General features: G+C 47.0%; 1 protein-coding gene across 1 annotated transcript in view; it reads left to right on the forward strand.

Moving 5' to 3' along the window:
* The window catches only part of SOS1 (SOS Ras/Rac guanine nucleotide exchange factor 1), a 97,693-nt gene that overhangs the window by 52,436 nt on the left and 30,321 nt on the right, over window positions 1-14,936 (forward strand). Inside the window, exon 13 of the mRNA XM_061625577.1 lies at window positions 1,123-1,226. Within this exon, the coding sequence (XP_061481561.1) occupies window positions 1,123-1,226 (104 nt within the window). The remainder of the gene's footprint in view (window positions 1-1,122; window positions 1,227-14,936) is intronic.

The raw sequence follows: 14,936 nt of genomic DNA on the forward strand, positions 1-14,936 counted from the left end.
ATTAAACCAGAACTGTCACTAGAAGCTAAAGTGATGAAACTAAGTTTATCATACTTTAAACACATAATGAGAAGACATGATTTACTAGAAAAGACAATAATGCTGGGGCAAACAGAAGGGAGTTGAAAAAATGGAAGGCCAAACAAGAGATGGATTGATTCCATAAAGGAAGCCACAGACCTGAACTTAACAGGGTGGTTCATAATAGATGCTCTTGGAGGTCGCTGATTCATAGGGTCACCATAACTCATAATCAACTTGAAGGCACATAACAACAAATGACGGCTTTCAATCTTTATATGGAAAGAATTGTTGTAAGGATATTGAGAAAAATGATTAAGATGTTTATCATTTTCCAATTCACTTGTGTAATCCTGTTTTTTGAATGCACACACAGAGACAAATCTTGTACGTTAATTTATATTGTGAAAGAACCCAATAATCAAGCCTTGTTTACATACACAGTACTTGATTACCCTAAATATGGATCTATTGAGTCCTGTTTTTTATTATATCAATATACAACAAACAGAACTTCACCTTTCAATAAATTTATCTTTATGTGTACCGTCTCTTAACCTAATCTGATTGGTCAGTTTTAGCATGCATTGTAAGGCATGTCCCATACTTAAATGAACCAAGAATCAATAAGTGATAGAATAGGGCATTTCCAGTTCTGGCATATCACTATTCTGTCCACAGCTATTAGAAGAGTTATTGTTTCAATGTTCTCCTCAGGTATAGCGTCTTTAATGTACCCAAGTAATATTATGATCTTGGAGTTTTTGACCAAGAATATTTCCTATTTTTGTTAACTATAGACTCGTAAAAGATCTTGAGCCTTGGGCAATTCCTCATAATATGAAGTATATTGGCTTTTGACATCCTACACCTTCACCATTAGTCACTGGCTATATTTTGTTCAATCTAAGTATCATGAAATACCATCTAGTTAATGTTTTATAGATATTTTCTTTTCAATTCCTACCTAGTTAAACAGAAAGCACTTTTCCAAATCCATTTCCATTTCTCTGTTGGCGTATGAGTGAGCACATCTATTCCTTGTTTTGTCATAATTGTGTCTTGAGGCCCCAGTTCTATAATCTCTTTTTAATGTTGTAGAGTATTAAATGTATGCCGACACTGGGTGGAACATCACTTCTATGATTTTGAGAGAGATGTAGATCTTTTGCAACGGTTGGAAGAATTCATTGGCACAGTCAGAGGTATTTGATTACCACATGATCTGTTTTTATTTCCTTTTTAATCATTTTAGTAAAGTGTTTTATTTGATGTTTTTTCAACTGCCATCTGTGTCCAAATGTACTTGTAGTGACATAGTGACATTAAAATACAGTATAACTGTAGAAAATCAAATTAAAACTATTAGAATCTAAAATTAAAAATACCAGTTTCACCCCAGATAATCTGCAGTAATAAAATGTACCCCTAAAGTGGTCTCTCTCACCTAGCATTGGGAGAGATCATAAGCATTTTATTATAAATCATTTCAGGATGCCTCATGGGAAGTGATTTTTAAATGAAATAAATAATAATGAGGCTGTCCTGAGAGATCAGATCCAGTAGGCCTTTTCTCCTTCAACTTTTATCTGGTTGTTTCATAAGTCTGCAGCAGAAAGAGAGCTGGGAAGCAGGGCCACTCCATTGGCTTTGTTGAGAGACCAGATACATTTGGCTCCTCCTTTCCCTGAATTGTTTTCTTTCCAGCTGGCCCCTTCCAGTTAATATAAGAACTGCTACCTAACTTTAAAATTGGTGTCTAAGTTTGCTTATTTACTCTTTCTTCCCAATCCCTTTTTCCTTTTAGGGCAGGGATGGGGAACTGTGACCCACCAGATGTTGTTGGATTCCAACTTCCATCAACTAGCATGACCAATTGCTGGGGAAGATGGGAGTTGTAGTCCAACAACTTCTAAAGGATCACAAGTTCCCCATCCCTGTTGTTGTTTTTAAATTTATTACCCACCATTCATCATAAGGTCCGAGGGCAGGTCACAACAATATAAAATACAATTTTAGATTTCTAAGGCAGTGAATATTTTGTTTTTTAGTGACTGTATATTAGCTGCTCCAGGAGCCTATTTGGCTGAAGAGAGGGGCAAAATGTTTTAAAATTAAATAAAATCATAAACCTCAACATTCAGGATCACTCAGATGTAAGAAAAGGTGCTCTAGAAACATTGGCTTGGATTTTATTTTTTCATTCCATGAAGGATAGTTGCACTCATGGAAAGGGGCTTTCTGTGGACAGAATATAGAATTAAGATCCAAGCCTTTGTCTTTTCCTTCAAATAAGGACAGTAGGTTTGTACTAGGTTTTAATATTTTATGCCATGGGCTTCAGTTTATGGGGGAAGAAGGAGGGAAGCAGTGGAAACAGGAAAGCTAGAAAGAAAGAAATATTGAAGCTGGTGGAAGACAAGTGAGATATGATTGTGTACAATTGTGATCTGTCTAAAGGAGGTTAGAGAAGGGGAGCAAGTGTCGTGAGCATCAGGGCGAATCTTGAAGGTAGGAACAGCAGGCATGCCACAGCAAGGCATTACTTGACAAAGATCACTGGGTAATTAATGAGGTGCACAAATAGGCCAGGAGATCCAAGAGTCATTCAGGCTGAGTCATTCAAAGGAAGGAAGCCTGAGATAATCCTAAAGAGTTAAGCCCCAGCTGATAGTTTGAGCCATCAGCCTCAATTAATGCATAATTGGCTGGCAGCAGTAGCTGGGAGGGACCAGCCACACACATAAATTCAGAGCACCCTAGCAAGGGAGCCTGCTCCATGAACTAGAGGGAGCCCCAGCTGACGAAGCGTCAAGGCCCCAGCTGACAAAGCGTCAAGGCGAGTTAAGCAGCAGAGCGAGTTCGACAGCAGGGCGAGGAGGCCAGGGGCCCCCACTCTGCCTGTCTGTTCCCTGACCTCAACTAAACCGCAGTTTCCAACCCATTGACATAATAAACCTTAAACAAAACTATGCAGGTAAGAAGCCAGCAGGGGTGTGGGGGCTTTCCAGTGTTTTGCACTGCCTGCAGCATGTACGACTTTCTGCCTGTTGGACAGAAGTCGTGGGTGTGCTCTCGGTGCAATGAGCTCCTGGCTCTCCGGGAACGACTTCATTTCCTTGAGGCCAAGGTGGCTGACCTGGAAAAGCTGAGAGAGGCAGAGAGGTGTGTGGAGGCCTTCAGGGACGTTATAGCTGTGTCCCACTCCAAGGATGATAGCTGTTCTGCTATCATGGAGAATGGTGGCCTCAGGGAAGGAGAGCATCCAGCTGAGGAAGAGGGAAACAATCACTTAGAAGGGACCCATTCCTTGGGGGATGAGCAGCTATCCTCTTGTGCCGAGGATATATCTCCAGGGGGTGGAGGGATCCTTGTAGTGGGTGATTCGATCATTAGGAACATAGACAGTGGGGTGTGTGATGGGCGTGTAGACCGCAAGGTGTTTTGCCTGCCTGGTGCGAAAGTTGCGGATATCGCCCGTCATTTAGATAGTTTGGTAGACAGTGCTGGGAAGGAGTCAGTGGTCGTGGTGCACGTTGGCACCAACGACATGGGGAAATGCAGCCGTGAGGTCCCGGAAGCAAAATTTAGGTTGCTAGGTAGGATGCTGAAAGCCAGGACCTCCAAGGTGGCTTTCTCTGAAATGCTACTGGTTCCACGCACAGGACCAGCCAGACAGGCCCAGCTTTGCAGTCTCAATGCGTGGATGAGACGATGGTGTCGGGTGGAAGGGTTTGGATTTGTTAGGCACTGGGGAACATTTTGGGACAAGCCGGGCCTGTACAAAAGGGACGGGCTCCACTTGAACCAGAATGGAACCAGACTGCTGGCACTTAAAAAGGTAGCAGAGCAGCTTTTAAACTGACTGAGGGGGGAAACCCGACAGGAGCTGAGGAAGGTCCGGTTCGGAATAAACCTCCCCCCTGGGATAAAGACCAAAGAAATGATGAAATTTTAAAAGGGGTAGGCCTAGAAGTAGGCATTGTGAGAGCAGGGGCACAGGATATAAATTCAGAAGAGCAAAATTACCACAGGCCTAACCACAAGTGCCAAAGACACTTGAAGAGAGACACTGCTTACAAGTGCCTGTACGCTAATGCTAGGAGCCTGCAAACCAAGATGGGAGAACTGGAGTGCTTGGTCTTAGAGGACAGCATTGATATAGTGAGCATAACGGAGACCTGGTGGAATGGAGAAAACCAGTGGGATACGGTTATCCCTGGATATAAACTATATCGGAAGGACAGGGAAGGACGTATTGGTGGCAGAGTCACTCTGTACGTGAAAGAAGGCGTTGAATCCAGCAAGCTCGAAACCCCAAAAGAGGCAGACTCCTCCACAGAATCGTTGTGGGTGGTGATACCATGCCCCAGGAAGGATTTAATACTGGGAACGATCTATCGTCCCCCTGAACAAAATGCTCAGGGAGACCTTGAGATGAGATATGAAATTGAGGAAGCATCCAAACTAGGAAATGTGGTAGTAATGAGTGACTTCAACTACCCAGACATAGACTGGCTGCATATGTGTTCCAGTCATGACAAAGAAGCAAAATTTCTAGATATTCTAAATGACTATTCCCTAGACCAGTTGGTCATGGAACCGACCAGAGGGATGGCAACCCTGGACTTAATTCTCAGTGGGGAGCGGGACCTGGTGCGAGATGTAAGTGTTGTTGAACCGATTGGGAGCAGTGACCATAGTGCTATTAAATTAAACATACATGTAACTGGCCAATTGCCAAGAAAATCCAACATGGTCACATTTGACTTCAAAAGAGGAAACTTCACATAAATGAGGGGATTGGTAAAAAGAAAGCTGAAAAACAAAGTCCAGAGGGTCACATCACTCGAAAATGCTTGGAAGTTGTTTAAAAACACTATATTAGAAGCTCAACTGGAGTGCATACCGCAGATCAGAAAAGGTACCGCCAGGGCCAAGAAGATGCCAGCATGGTTAACGAGCAAAGTCAAGGAAGCTCTTAGAGGCAAAAAGTCTTCCTTCAGAAAATGGAAGTCTTGTCCTAATGAAGAAAATAAAAAAGAACACAAACTCTGGCAAAAGAAATGCAAGAAGACAATAAGGGATGCTAAAAAAGAATTTGAGGAGCACATTGCTAAGAACATAAAAACCACCAACAAAAAAATCTATAAATACATTCAAAGCAGGAGACCCTCTAGGGAGGCGATTGGACCCTTGGATGATAAGGGAGTCAAAGGCGTACTAAAGAACGATAAGGAGATTGCAGAGAAGCTAAATGAATTCTTTGCATCTGTCTTCACAGTGGAACATATAGGGCAGATCCCTGAACCTGAACTAACATTTGCAGGAAGGGATTCTGAGGAACTGAAACAAATAGTGGTAGTTCTAAGCTTAATGGACAATATAAAAACTGACAAATCACCGGGCCCGGATGGCATCCACCCGAGAGTTCTCAAAGAACTCAAATATGAAATTGCTGATCTGCTAACTAAAATATGTAACTTGTCCCTTGGGTCCTCCTCCGTGCCTGAGGACTGGAAAGTGGCAAATGTGACGCCAATATTCAAAAAGGGATTCAGAGGGGATCCCGGAAATTACAGGCCAGTTAGCTTCTGTCCCTGGAAAACTGGTAGAAAGTATTATTAAAGCTAGATTAACTAAGCACATAGAAGAACAAGCTTTGCTGAAGCAGAGCCAGCATGGCTTCTGCAAGGGAAAGTCCTGTCTCAGTAACCTATTAGAATTCTTTGAGAGTGTCAACAAGCATATAGATAGAGGTGATCCAGTGGACACAGTGTACTTAGACTTTCAAAAAGCGTTTGAAAAGGTACCTCACCCAAGGCTTCTGAGGAAGCTTAGCAGTCATGGAATAGGAGAGGTCCTCTTGTGGATAAGGAATTGGTTAAGAAGCAGAAAGCAGAGAGTAGGAATAAACGGACAGTTCTCCCAGTGAAGGGTAGAAAGTGGAGTCCCTCAAGGATCGGTATTGGGACCTGTACTTTTCAACTTGTTCATTAATGACGTAGAATTAGGAGTGAGCAGTGAAGTGGCCAAGTTTGCTGATGACACTAAATTGTTCAGGGTTGTTAAAACAAAAGGGGATTGCGAAGAGCTCCAAAAAGGCCTCTCCAAACTGAGTGAATTGGCGGAAAAATGGCAAATGCAATTCAATATAAACAAGTGTAAAATTATGCATATTGGAGCAAAAAATTTGAATTTCACATATACGCTCATGGGGTCTGAACTGGCGGTGACCGACCAGGAGAGAAACCTCGGGGTTGTGGTGGACAGCACGATGAAAATGTCGACCCGGTGTGCGGCAGCTGTGAAAAAGGCAAATTCCATGCTAGCGATAATTAGGAAAGGTATTGAAAATAAAACAGCCGATATCATAATGCCGTTGTATAAATCTATGGTATGGCCGCATTTGGAATACTGTGTACAGTTCTGGTCGCCTCATCTCAAAAAGGATATTATAGAGTTGGAAAAGGTTCAGAAGAGGGCAACCAGAATGATTGAGGGGATGGAACCCTCGAATAAACGGACAGTTCTCCCAATGGAGGGCTGTAGAAAGTGGAGTCTCTCAAGGATCGGTATTGGGACCTGTACTTTTCAACTTGTTCATTAATGACCTAGAATTAGGAGTGAGCAGTGAAGTGGCCAAGTTTGCTGACGACACTAAATTGTTCAGGGTTGTTAAAACAAAAAGGGATTGCGAAGAGCTCCAAAAAGATCTCTCCAAACTGAGTGAATGGGCAGAAAAATGGCAAATGCAATTCAATATAAAGAAGTGTAAAATTATGCATATTGGAGCAAAAAATCTTAATTTCACATATACGCTCATGGGGTCTGAACTGGCGGTGACCGACCAGGAGAGAGACCTCGGGGTTGTGGTGGACAGCACGATGAAAATGTCGACCCAGTGTGCGGCAGCTGTGAAAAAGGCAAATTCCATGCTAGCAATAATTAGGAAAGGTATTGAAAATAAAACAGCCGATATCATAATGCTGTTGTATAAATCTATGGTGCGGCCGCATTTGGAATACTGTGTACAGTTCTGGTCGCCTCATCTCAGAAAGGATATTATAGAGTTGGAAAAGGTTCAGAAGAGGGCAACCAGAATGATCAAGGGGATGCAGCGACTCCCTTACGAGGAAAGGTTGCAGCATTTGGGGCTTTTTAGTTTAGAGAAAAGGCGGGTCAGAGGAGACATGATAGAAGTGTATAAAATTATGCATGGCATTGAGAAAGTGGATAGAGAAAAGTTTTTCTCCCTCTCTCATAATACTAGAACTCGTGGACATTCAAAGAAGCTGAATGTTGGAAGATTCAGGACAGACAAAAGGAAGTACTTCTTTACTCAGCGCATAGTTAAACTATGGAATTTGCTCCCACAAGATGCAGTAATGGCCACCAGCTTGGATGGTTTTAAAAGAAGATTAGACAAATTCATGGAGGACAGGGCTATCAATGGCTACTAGCCATGATGGCTGTGCTCTGCCACCCTAGTCAGAGGCAGCATGCTTCTGAAAACCAGTTGCCGGAAGCCTCAGGAGGAGAGAGTGTTCTTGCACTCGGGTCCTGCTTGCGGGCTTCCCCCAGGCACCTGGTTGGCCACTGTGAGAACAGGATGCTGGACTAGATGGGCCACTGGCCTGATCCAGCAGGCTCTTCTTATGTTCTTATGGAGCGACTCCCTTACGAGGAAAGGTTGCAGCATTTGGGGCTTTTTAGTTTAGAGAAAAGGCGGGTCAGAGGAGACATGATAGAAGTGTATAAAATTATGCATGGCATTGAGAAAGTGGATAGAGAAAAGTTCTTCTCCCTCTCTCATAATACTAGAACTCGTGGACATTCAAAGAAGCTGAATGTTGGAAGATTCAGGACAGACAAAAGGAAGTACTTCTTTACTCAGCGCATAGTTAAACTATGGAATTTGCTCCCACAAGATGCAGTCATGGCCACCAGCTTGGTTGGCTTTAAAAGAAGATTAGACAAATTCATGGAGGACAGGGCTATCAATGGCTACTAGCCGTGATGGCTGTGCTCTGCCACCCTAGTCAGAGGCAGCATGCTTCTGAAAACCAGTTGCTGGAAGCGTCAAGAGGGGAGAGTGTTCTTGCACTTGGGTCCTGCTTGCGGGCTTCCCCTGGGCACCTGGTTGGCCACTGTGAGAACAGGATGCTGGACTAGATGGTCCACTGGCCTAATCCAGCAGGCTCTTCTTATGTTCTTATGAGTGTGTGCCAGAAAGCCTGATCTCAAAATCTCACTGACTCTAAAAATAGTCAAAAATGGGGGGGGGGGCAACTATGGTTACAACTGGAAGGACGATTTCCAGGTGCACAAAAGGGTAATATGGTTGTCTGTGCTATTCTGAACAGCTTGGTCCTTGATTCTAGATGGCTGATTTTTTTGGTACTAATTAGAAGATAACACAAACTCAGGGCTCTCTCTAACCAATTGGTAAGTAGCATAGTGCTGTCTTGATTGAATCAGAAGATAAAGGAGATTCAGCTTTAGTGTTTCCAAAAGATCCCAGGCCAGTGTATAGAGGGCTGGGACTCTTGCCATCTATACCAATGGAGAGAGTCCACAGGACCTGCAAATGCCACTGTCTAAATTGGTTAGCTCTTGCCAGCTAACAGTTACAGATAAAATTATGACTCTGAGCCAAGGTGATAGTATGGGGACAAGAGGGAGATGAGCTGGTATTCTCTTGTAACAACAGACAAAAAGAAGTATTTCATGCAGCACTTAGGAAATTAATTACCACAAGACATGGTGACTGCTAGTTCTTGGTCAGTGGGATCGTGGAGCATACAGGAATGGGTTAACTCCTCTTGTAGGCAGAGTCAAACTGAAACAAAGTGTTAGACGGTGGCTAGCCAGAAGGGGAGGGAACCACCCTCTAACTGCAAGTCTTGACTCTGCCTCCAGCGAGTTAACAGTCATCTGTATGATCCTGTGTCTCTACAGGGATACGCGGGTGAAGAAGTGTTTTTTCTGTAATTTTTACCTCAGCTTTTGGCTTCTCTTCCTCACCCCGACCTTCAGTGATTAGTCAGACGGGGGGGGAGGAGAAAAATTTCTATTTTGGAGACTTCCCAAGTGGGGTGGTAGCAGGGAATTCTCCCAGGGCTCTCTGTTGCCCCAGGAAGACCACCTTTCATCCTGGGGGAGGAGGTAGCCGGAATTTGTCCCTGGTCCCTCCGTTGCTAGCCAGAAGCGGTGGACGACAGCTTCTTCGGAGGTGGGAGGTAGCCAGGAGGCATCACAGGCCCCTCCTAGGCCTCAGGGTGGTGGTGAGTCTCGTCGCTCCAGCCCTTTTTCTTCCCTCAGAGGCGGGAGGTAACCGGGAGGTTTTCCAGGTTCCTCCATTGCCTCATGACGGCAGCGCATCTGTTCGGCCGGCCCTCTGCTGTTCCCTCTAATCGAGGCAGGAGGTAGCCAGGAGACATCCCAGCCCCCTCCATTGCCTCAGGACAGTGGCGCGCCTCGTTCAGCCAGCCCTCCACTCTTCCCTCAAGTTGGGGCAGGAGGTAGCTGGGAGCCATCCCAGGCCCCACCGCGGCCTTAGGGCTCACCAGCCTGTCTCTACCACCGAAGAGGCTTAGCAGCCAAAAAGGGGGGTAGCCGGGAAGCATCCTAGGCCCCCCTTTGTCTCTTCCTGGCGCCAGCAGCACTCAGCCGCTCGACATGGCTCCACACGGCAGCTAGGGACTTCACAGGGTGAGGTAACCTAGCAGTTGAGGTCTTCCGAATGTCCCCTGTAGGCCAGGGCAGTCGTGAGGGGACGTTCTGCTGTTTCCCGCCCTGTTAAATCTTCTCAACGGGGTGGTTGTGACGATCCCACCTTTGGCTCCACCTGTCAGGTTCCCACCTGCTTGTGACAACCGCCTTTCACTAGGCACCACCTTAAGACACCACCAGTCAGGATCGTCGTTTTTATTTTTTCTCACTCCGCTCTAGCACAGATCTCTCAAGATCCCACTGCAGCAGCACCAGCCACTCCCTGTAAACAATACTGCTAGAGACTTTGCCTTAGTCTCCCTATGGCTTGTTACTTTGTGTCTGGGTACCCTTGCTGTCCACAACCCCCCTGTATCTTTGTCTATAAAGCATACAATCCTGGGTTGCTCTGGATACTTGACGATGTTACAATTTCTTCCTTCACCACTGCCACCATTATATACAGTTTCCCTTCAGCCTTGGAATTACCCTGCCCTCCCTTCTGGTCTGTATATCCCCAGCCAAGGATCAGGCTTCTGGTAAACCAATAAAAGTATTTATTTGATAGCACTAGGAAATAACAAGATTACTTTAGGAATGTTTAACAAGCATATGGTTTCATATAGTGTCCCTCTTATGTTTCCAGTTATATATATTCTGTCCAAATATCATCAGCCTAATAGAATCCAAACCTCCCTCAGAACTCTGTCAACTCAATCCCAACTGCCTCCCACTTCAACTCCTTTCCAATCACTCTCCTCTCAACTCCCTCACAAAATAGAACTGTCATCCTCTCATTTATACCTTCAGCCATTCAAAACACTCAGCCAATCATCATCCAACATTCTCCCGCATTCTAGCCCATGTACTCCCCCCTCTTACTCAATTCACTTACCATATATCCCTATATAAACCCGCACTTACCATATTTACAGTTTTTAACATATAAGGACATCACAGCGGTCGCCATACTCGTGGGGGAAGGGCATTTTCCTGCCATTTCCAGTCTCACACGAGGCGGTAAGGCACCGAGCGCTTTACGCAAGGACACCACCAGCCACCAGTTTTCCCCTGATTTCCCCGGCCACCTGAGGACATAAGGGGTCTTGGTGGGGGTGCCCACGTAGCCCCAACCCCCCCAAAATTAAATGGCTGTGACTGTGGAGCATCAGTGTTCCTTGGAGGAGGATGTCTTGTCTCAAAGCAAAGGGGAGCATCAGGATAATACTCCTCTTGATACCTTGGTCTCAGTGGCAGGGGCCATGTTGCCTTCCCCTTCAGTGGGTGGGTTACATCCACACAGTAGGGGGGGTTCGCCACAAAAGGTCCAGGCGTCGTCATGAGTCTGAAGAAGGGTCTTCCTCAATGGTGATGAAATGGATTGGTAGAGCCATGATGAGGGAAGTGGAGGCCTCGCTGGCCAAGCACCTAGCTCACTCTCACAAGAAGAAGCGGCCCAGACATGGCCGAGTGCGCTCACCCTCCCCTTCCTCAAGCTCAGCCTCATGGTCCTTCTCTTATTCTGGCTCTATTCCAGTTGTGACGGACAGCAGGGCCATGTGCAAAGGCCACCACAGAGCTGGGGGGCACGGCAAGGGCCACTCTTCTGAGTCCAGGAGTTACCACAGAGGAGAGGGCCTTAGCCCGGATTCCTTAGAAGCCGCTGGGCCTTTAGATTCTGGCTCAGAGCAGTCGGAGAAGGAGGAGGGAGAGTTATCCAGGGATGACGCTCCGCATCCGCCCTCAGTGCACAAGAGGCTTTATTCGCCTGATACATATTTGGTGCTAATTACCAAGACTATGGCGTGCTTGCAATTGGAGTTGCCTAAGGAGACCTCTTCCAATGTAGAGGCTGGGGATGAGGGGCAGCAAGGCTCTTCTGATGTCTTCCCTAGGTCAGGGGAGACGTTCACTGGCATTCCCTTTTCGAAGCTATTCAGAGACATAGTCGAGGAGGAATGGGAACAGCCAGCCAAACTAAAGAAGGCCAACGTCTTGTCCAAAAATCTTTACAGTCTTCCTCCTCCAGTGATGGACAGCCTGGAAGTGCCGGCCATAGACGAGCCGGTATCAGCTTTAGGCGCCAAAACAGCTATCCCTAAGGAAGGGGACTCCTTGTCTGACCCTAGTGACAGATGCAGTGACACAGCACTCCGGTATGTGCATGAGGCTGCAGCTCTGGCCATGAGGGCATAGGCGGCTAACTCCTTCCTGTCCCAAGCAGCGGTCAAGTGGGTCAGAGCACTGATGGAAGAGGTTCCATCTGATGCCAGGCATGTCCGGGAGGGACTTAATAAACTGGCCAAGATGGCCGAATTCTTGAGTGATTCCTCCATGAACAGTCTGCAGTACTCTGCTCATGCCGTGGGTATGCGGTGGTCCTAAGACTAAACATTTGGCTTACACAGTGGGAGGTGGATCACCATTCCAAGGCCAGCCTGTCTGTTCTCCCTTATGCGGGAGGGCATCGCCATTTGGTGGAGACCAGGGACAAGAAGAAGGCTTTGCCCATGGCTAAGAAAAAAGACTAGGGTAAGCAATCTCGTAGGAAGTCAGGGCAGTCCTTTTGTTCAAAGGGCTATTCTTCTGCATATAGGAACAGCAGACAAAGCAGAGGTTCCTGGGGCTCTTCCTGGGGCACAGCTTGACAGTAGCACCGAACCCCCTCTTCGGGAGGTAGATTTGGTAGACAATGTCATTCCAAACCCAACTCCAAGCTGGCTCAATCATGATGCCACGGAGTACCCAGTCGGGGGCAGGTGGAAGTTTTTTGCGGACACATGGGCAGCGTCCACTACCGACCAGTGGGTATTGGACACAGTAATGAAGGGGTATTCCCTGGAATTCTCAACCATTCCAGCAGACAAGTGGAGAATGACTCCCCTGGCACGCAACCCCAAAAAAGGCAGAGAACCCTAGACCCATAGCTCATCTCATCAACATAGGTGCCATAGAACAGGTGCCAACACTACAACATGGGTCAGGGGTCTTCTCTGTCTTTTTTATGGTGCCCAAGCGCAATGGCGACCTCCGTGCCATTTTGGATTTGAAATTTCTGAACCGGTTCATCCAGCCCAGGAACTTCAAAATGGAGACACTGCAGTTTTTTGTGGAGGCAATTCAGCCCGGAGACTTCCTCACCTCTATAGACCTTATGGAGGCGTGTCTGCATGTCCCGATTCTGCCCCAGCATTGCCGGTACCTACACTTTGCACATGGAGGGCAGCAATTCCAATACAAAGCTCTGCTGTTCGGTCTCTTCTCTGCTCCCAGAGTTTTCACAAAACTCCTGGCAGTGGTGGTGGGGCACCTTCGCACTCGGGGTACACATGTACCTCTACCTAGACAACCTTCTTATCCGGGCTCCATCTCTTCCGAGGGCAAGACAGGGCATGGAGAGTACTATTTGCTGTCTGGAAGCCCACAGCTTTGTTGTCAACACATCCAAGAGTCATCTGTTGCCAACACAGTGCCTTCAACATCTCAGGGTAGTAACAGAAACAGAGCGGGCCAAGTTGTTCCTATCGGAGGACAGGATATCCAAGCTCCAGTGTCAACTACTTACCTGTCTCAGCAGCAAGCAGGTCCGGCTGAGCGACCTGGCCAAGCTCCCAGGCTCAATGATAGCAGTGATCAATTCAGTACCCTGGGCGAGATTTCACTCCAGAGTGTTACAGTGGCTTCTACTGCCTTTCCAGGACAAGATTGCTCATTGGTGGAAGGGCTTAGTTTTTGTCACCAGAGAGATGAGGGATTCTCTACGCTGGTGGTGCCATCTGCCCAATCTTCAGAAGAGTCTCTCCCTCAGGATTCCTTCATTCACTGTTGTCACCACAGATGCCAGTCTCTCGGGATGGGGGGCAATGTGCCTGAATCTGTTTGTACAGGGAACGTGGCAGATGCAGGAAAGGGGGCATTCAATCAACTGGCTGGAGCTCCGGGCGGTCAGACTGGCTCTCCAGCATTTCCTACCCATCCTGCAACAAGCCCACATCCTGATCCGGACCAACAACGTTACCACGATGGCTCATTTGAATCATCAGGGGGGAACAAGGTTGGGTTCCCTGCAGAAGGAAACCAGTCTCTTCAGGTGGGCGGAGCAGCACCTGATATCCATTGTGGCTGTTCACCTGAAGGGGGCACTGAACACCCAGGCAGATTGGCTCAGTAGAGAGCAGGTACAGCAGGGCAAGTGGGCTCTCCACAGAGAAGTCTTTCATCAGCTGGCTCAGAGATGGGGGACTCCATGCATAGATCTCTTTGCATCCAAGATGAGCGTGCAGGTTGACAGCTTCATGTCGCGTTACTGGGAGGCTGGGGCTCAAGTCGCGGAAACCCTCTCTGCGCCCTGGCCTCGGGGTCTAACTGTATGCATTTCGTCCCCGACCTCTCCTGACTAGGTTCTTACACAGGCTCAGGGCTCTTCAAGTGCAGGCAGTGGTGATTGCTCCCCACTGGCCCAGACATCCATGGTTCTCTGGTCTTGTGGATCTCAGCTCAGAATCCCCCTGGAGGCTCCCTCGTAGACAGGACCTACTCTCCCAGGGACCCTTGCTCCACCCAGATCCAAACTGGCTTCATCTTCAGGCATGGAGATTGAGCGGCGATCGTTGAAAGGAGAGGGTCTGATAGGATCATAGACACCATATTGGCCTCGTGCAGGTCCTCCACACAGAAGATTTATGAGACCACATGGAGGGCTTTCAATCAGTGGTGCAGGTGTAAGCACCTGTTGCACAGTGAGTGCCATCTTAGGATCATTCTGGATTTCCGGCAGGATGGTCTGGATCAAGGATTGTCCCCTAGCAAGCTGAAGCATCAGGCAGTAGCGCTCGGTACTGTGTTCTCTCCATCAGAGGGTGGCTCTTTGGCATCCCACCCCAAGGTTAAACGCTTTTTCAGGGGAGCATCCATCGTTTCTTCCCCCACTCTGCATAGATTTCCCACTTGGGATCTGCCCTTGATCCTTAAAGCACTGTCTTCTTCTCTATTTGAACCAGCTCGCAAATTGTCTATCAAGTCACTCACCCTTAAGACAATAATTTTGGTGATGTTAGCTTGGAAGGTAGGAGAGATTGGGAGCTCTCTCAACCTGAAAGGAGCTTTGCATGTTTCACGCAGACAAAGTGGTGCTTTGCCCAGATCCCGCTTTTTTGCCCAAGGTGAATTCAGTATTCCACAGGGGGCAGGACATTTCTTTG

Source organism: Rhineura floridana, chromosome 4 (assembly GCF_030035675.1).
Source record: "Rhineura floridana isolate rRhiFlo1 chromosome 4, rRhiFlo1.hap2, whole genome shotgun sequence".
Lineage (NCBI taxonomy): Eukaryota > Metazoa > Chordata > Lepidosauria > Squamata > Rhineuridae > Rhineura > Rhineura floridana.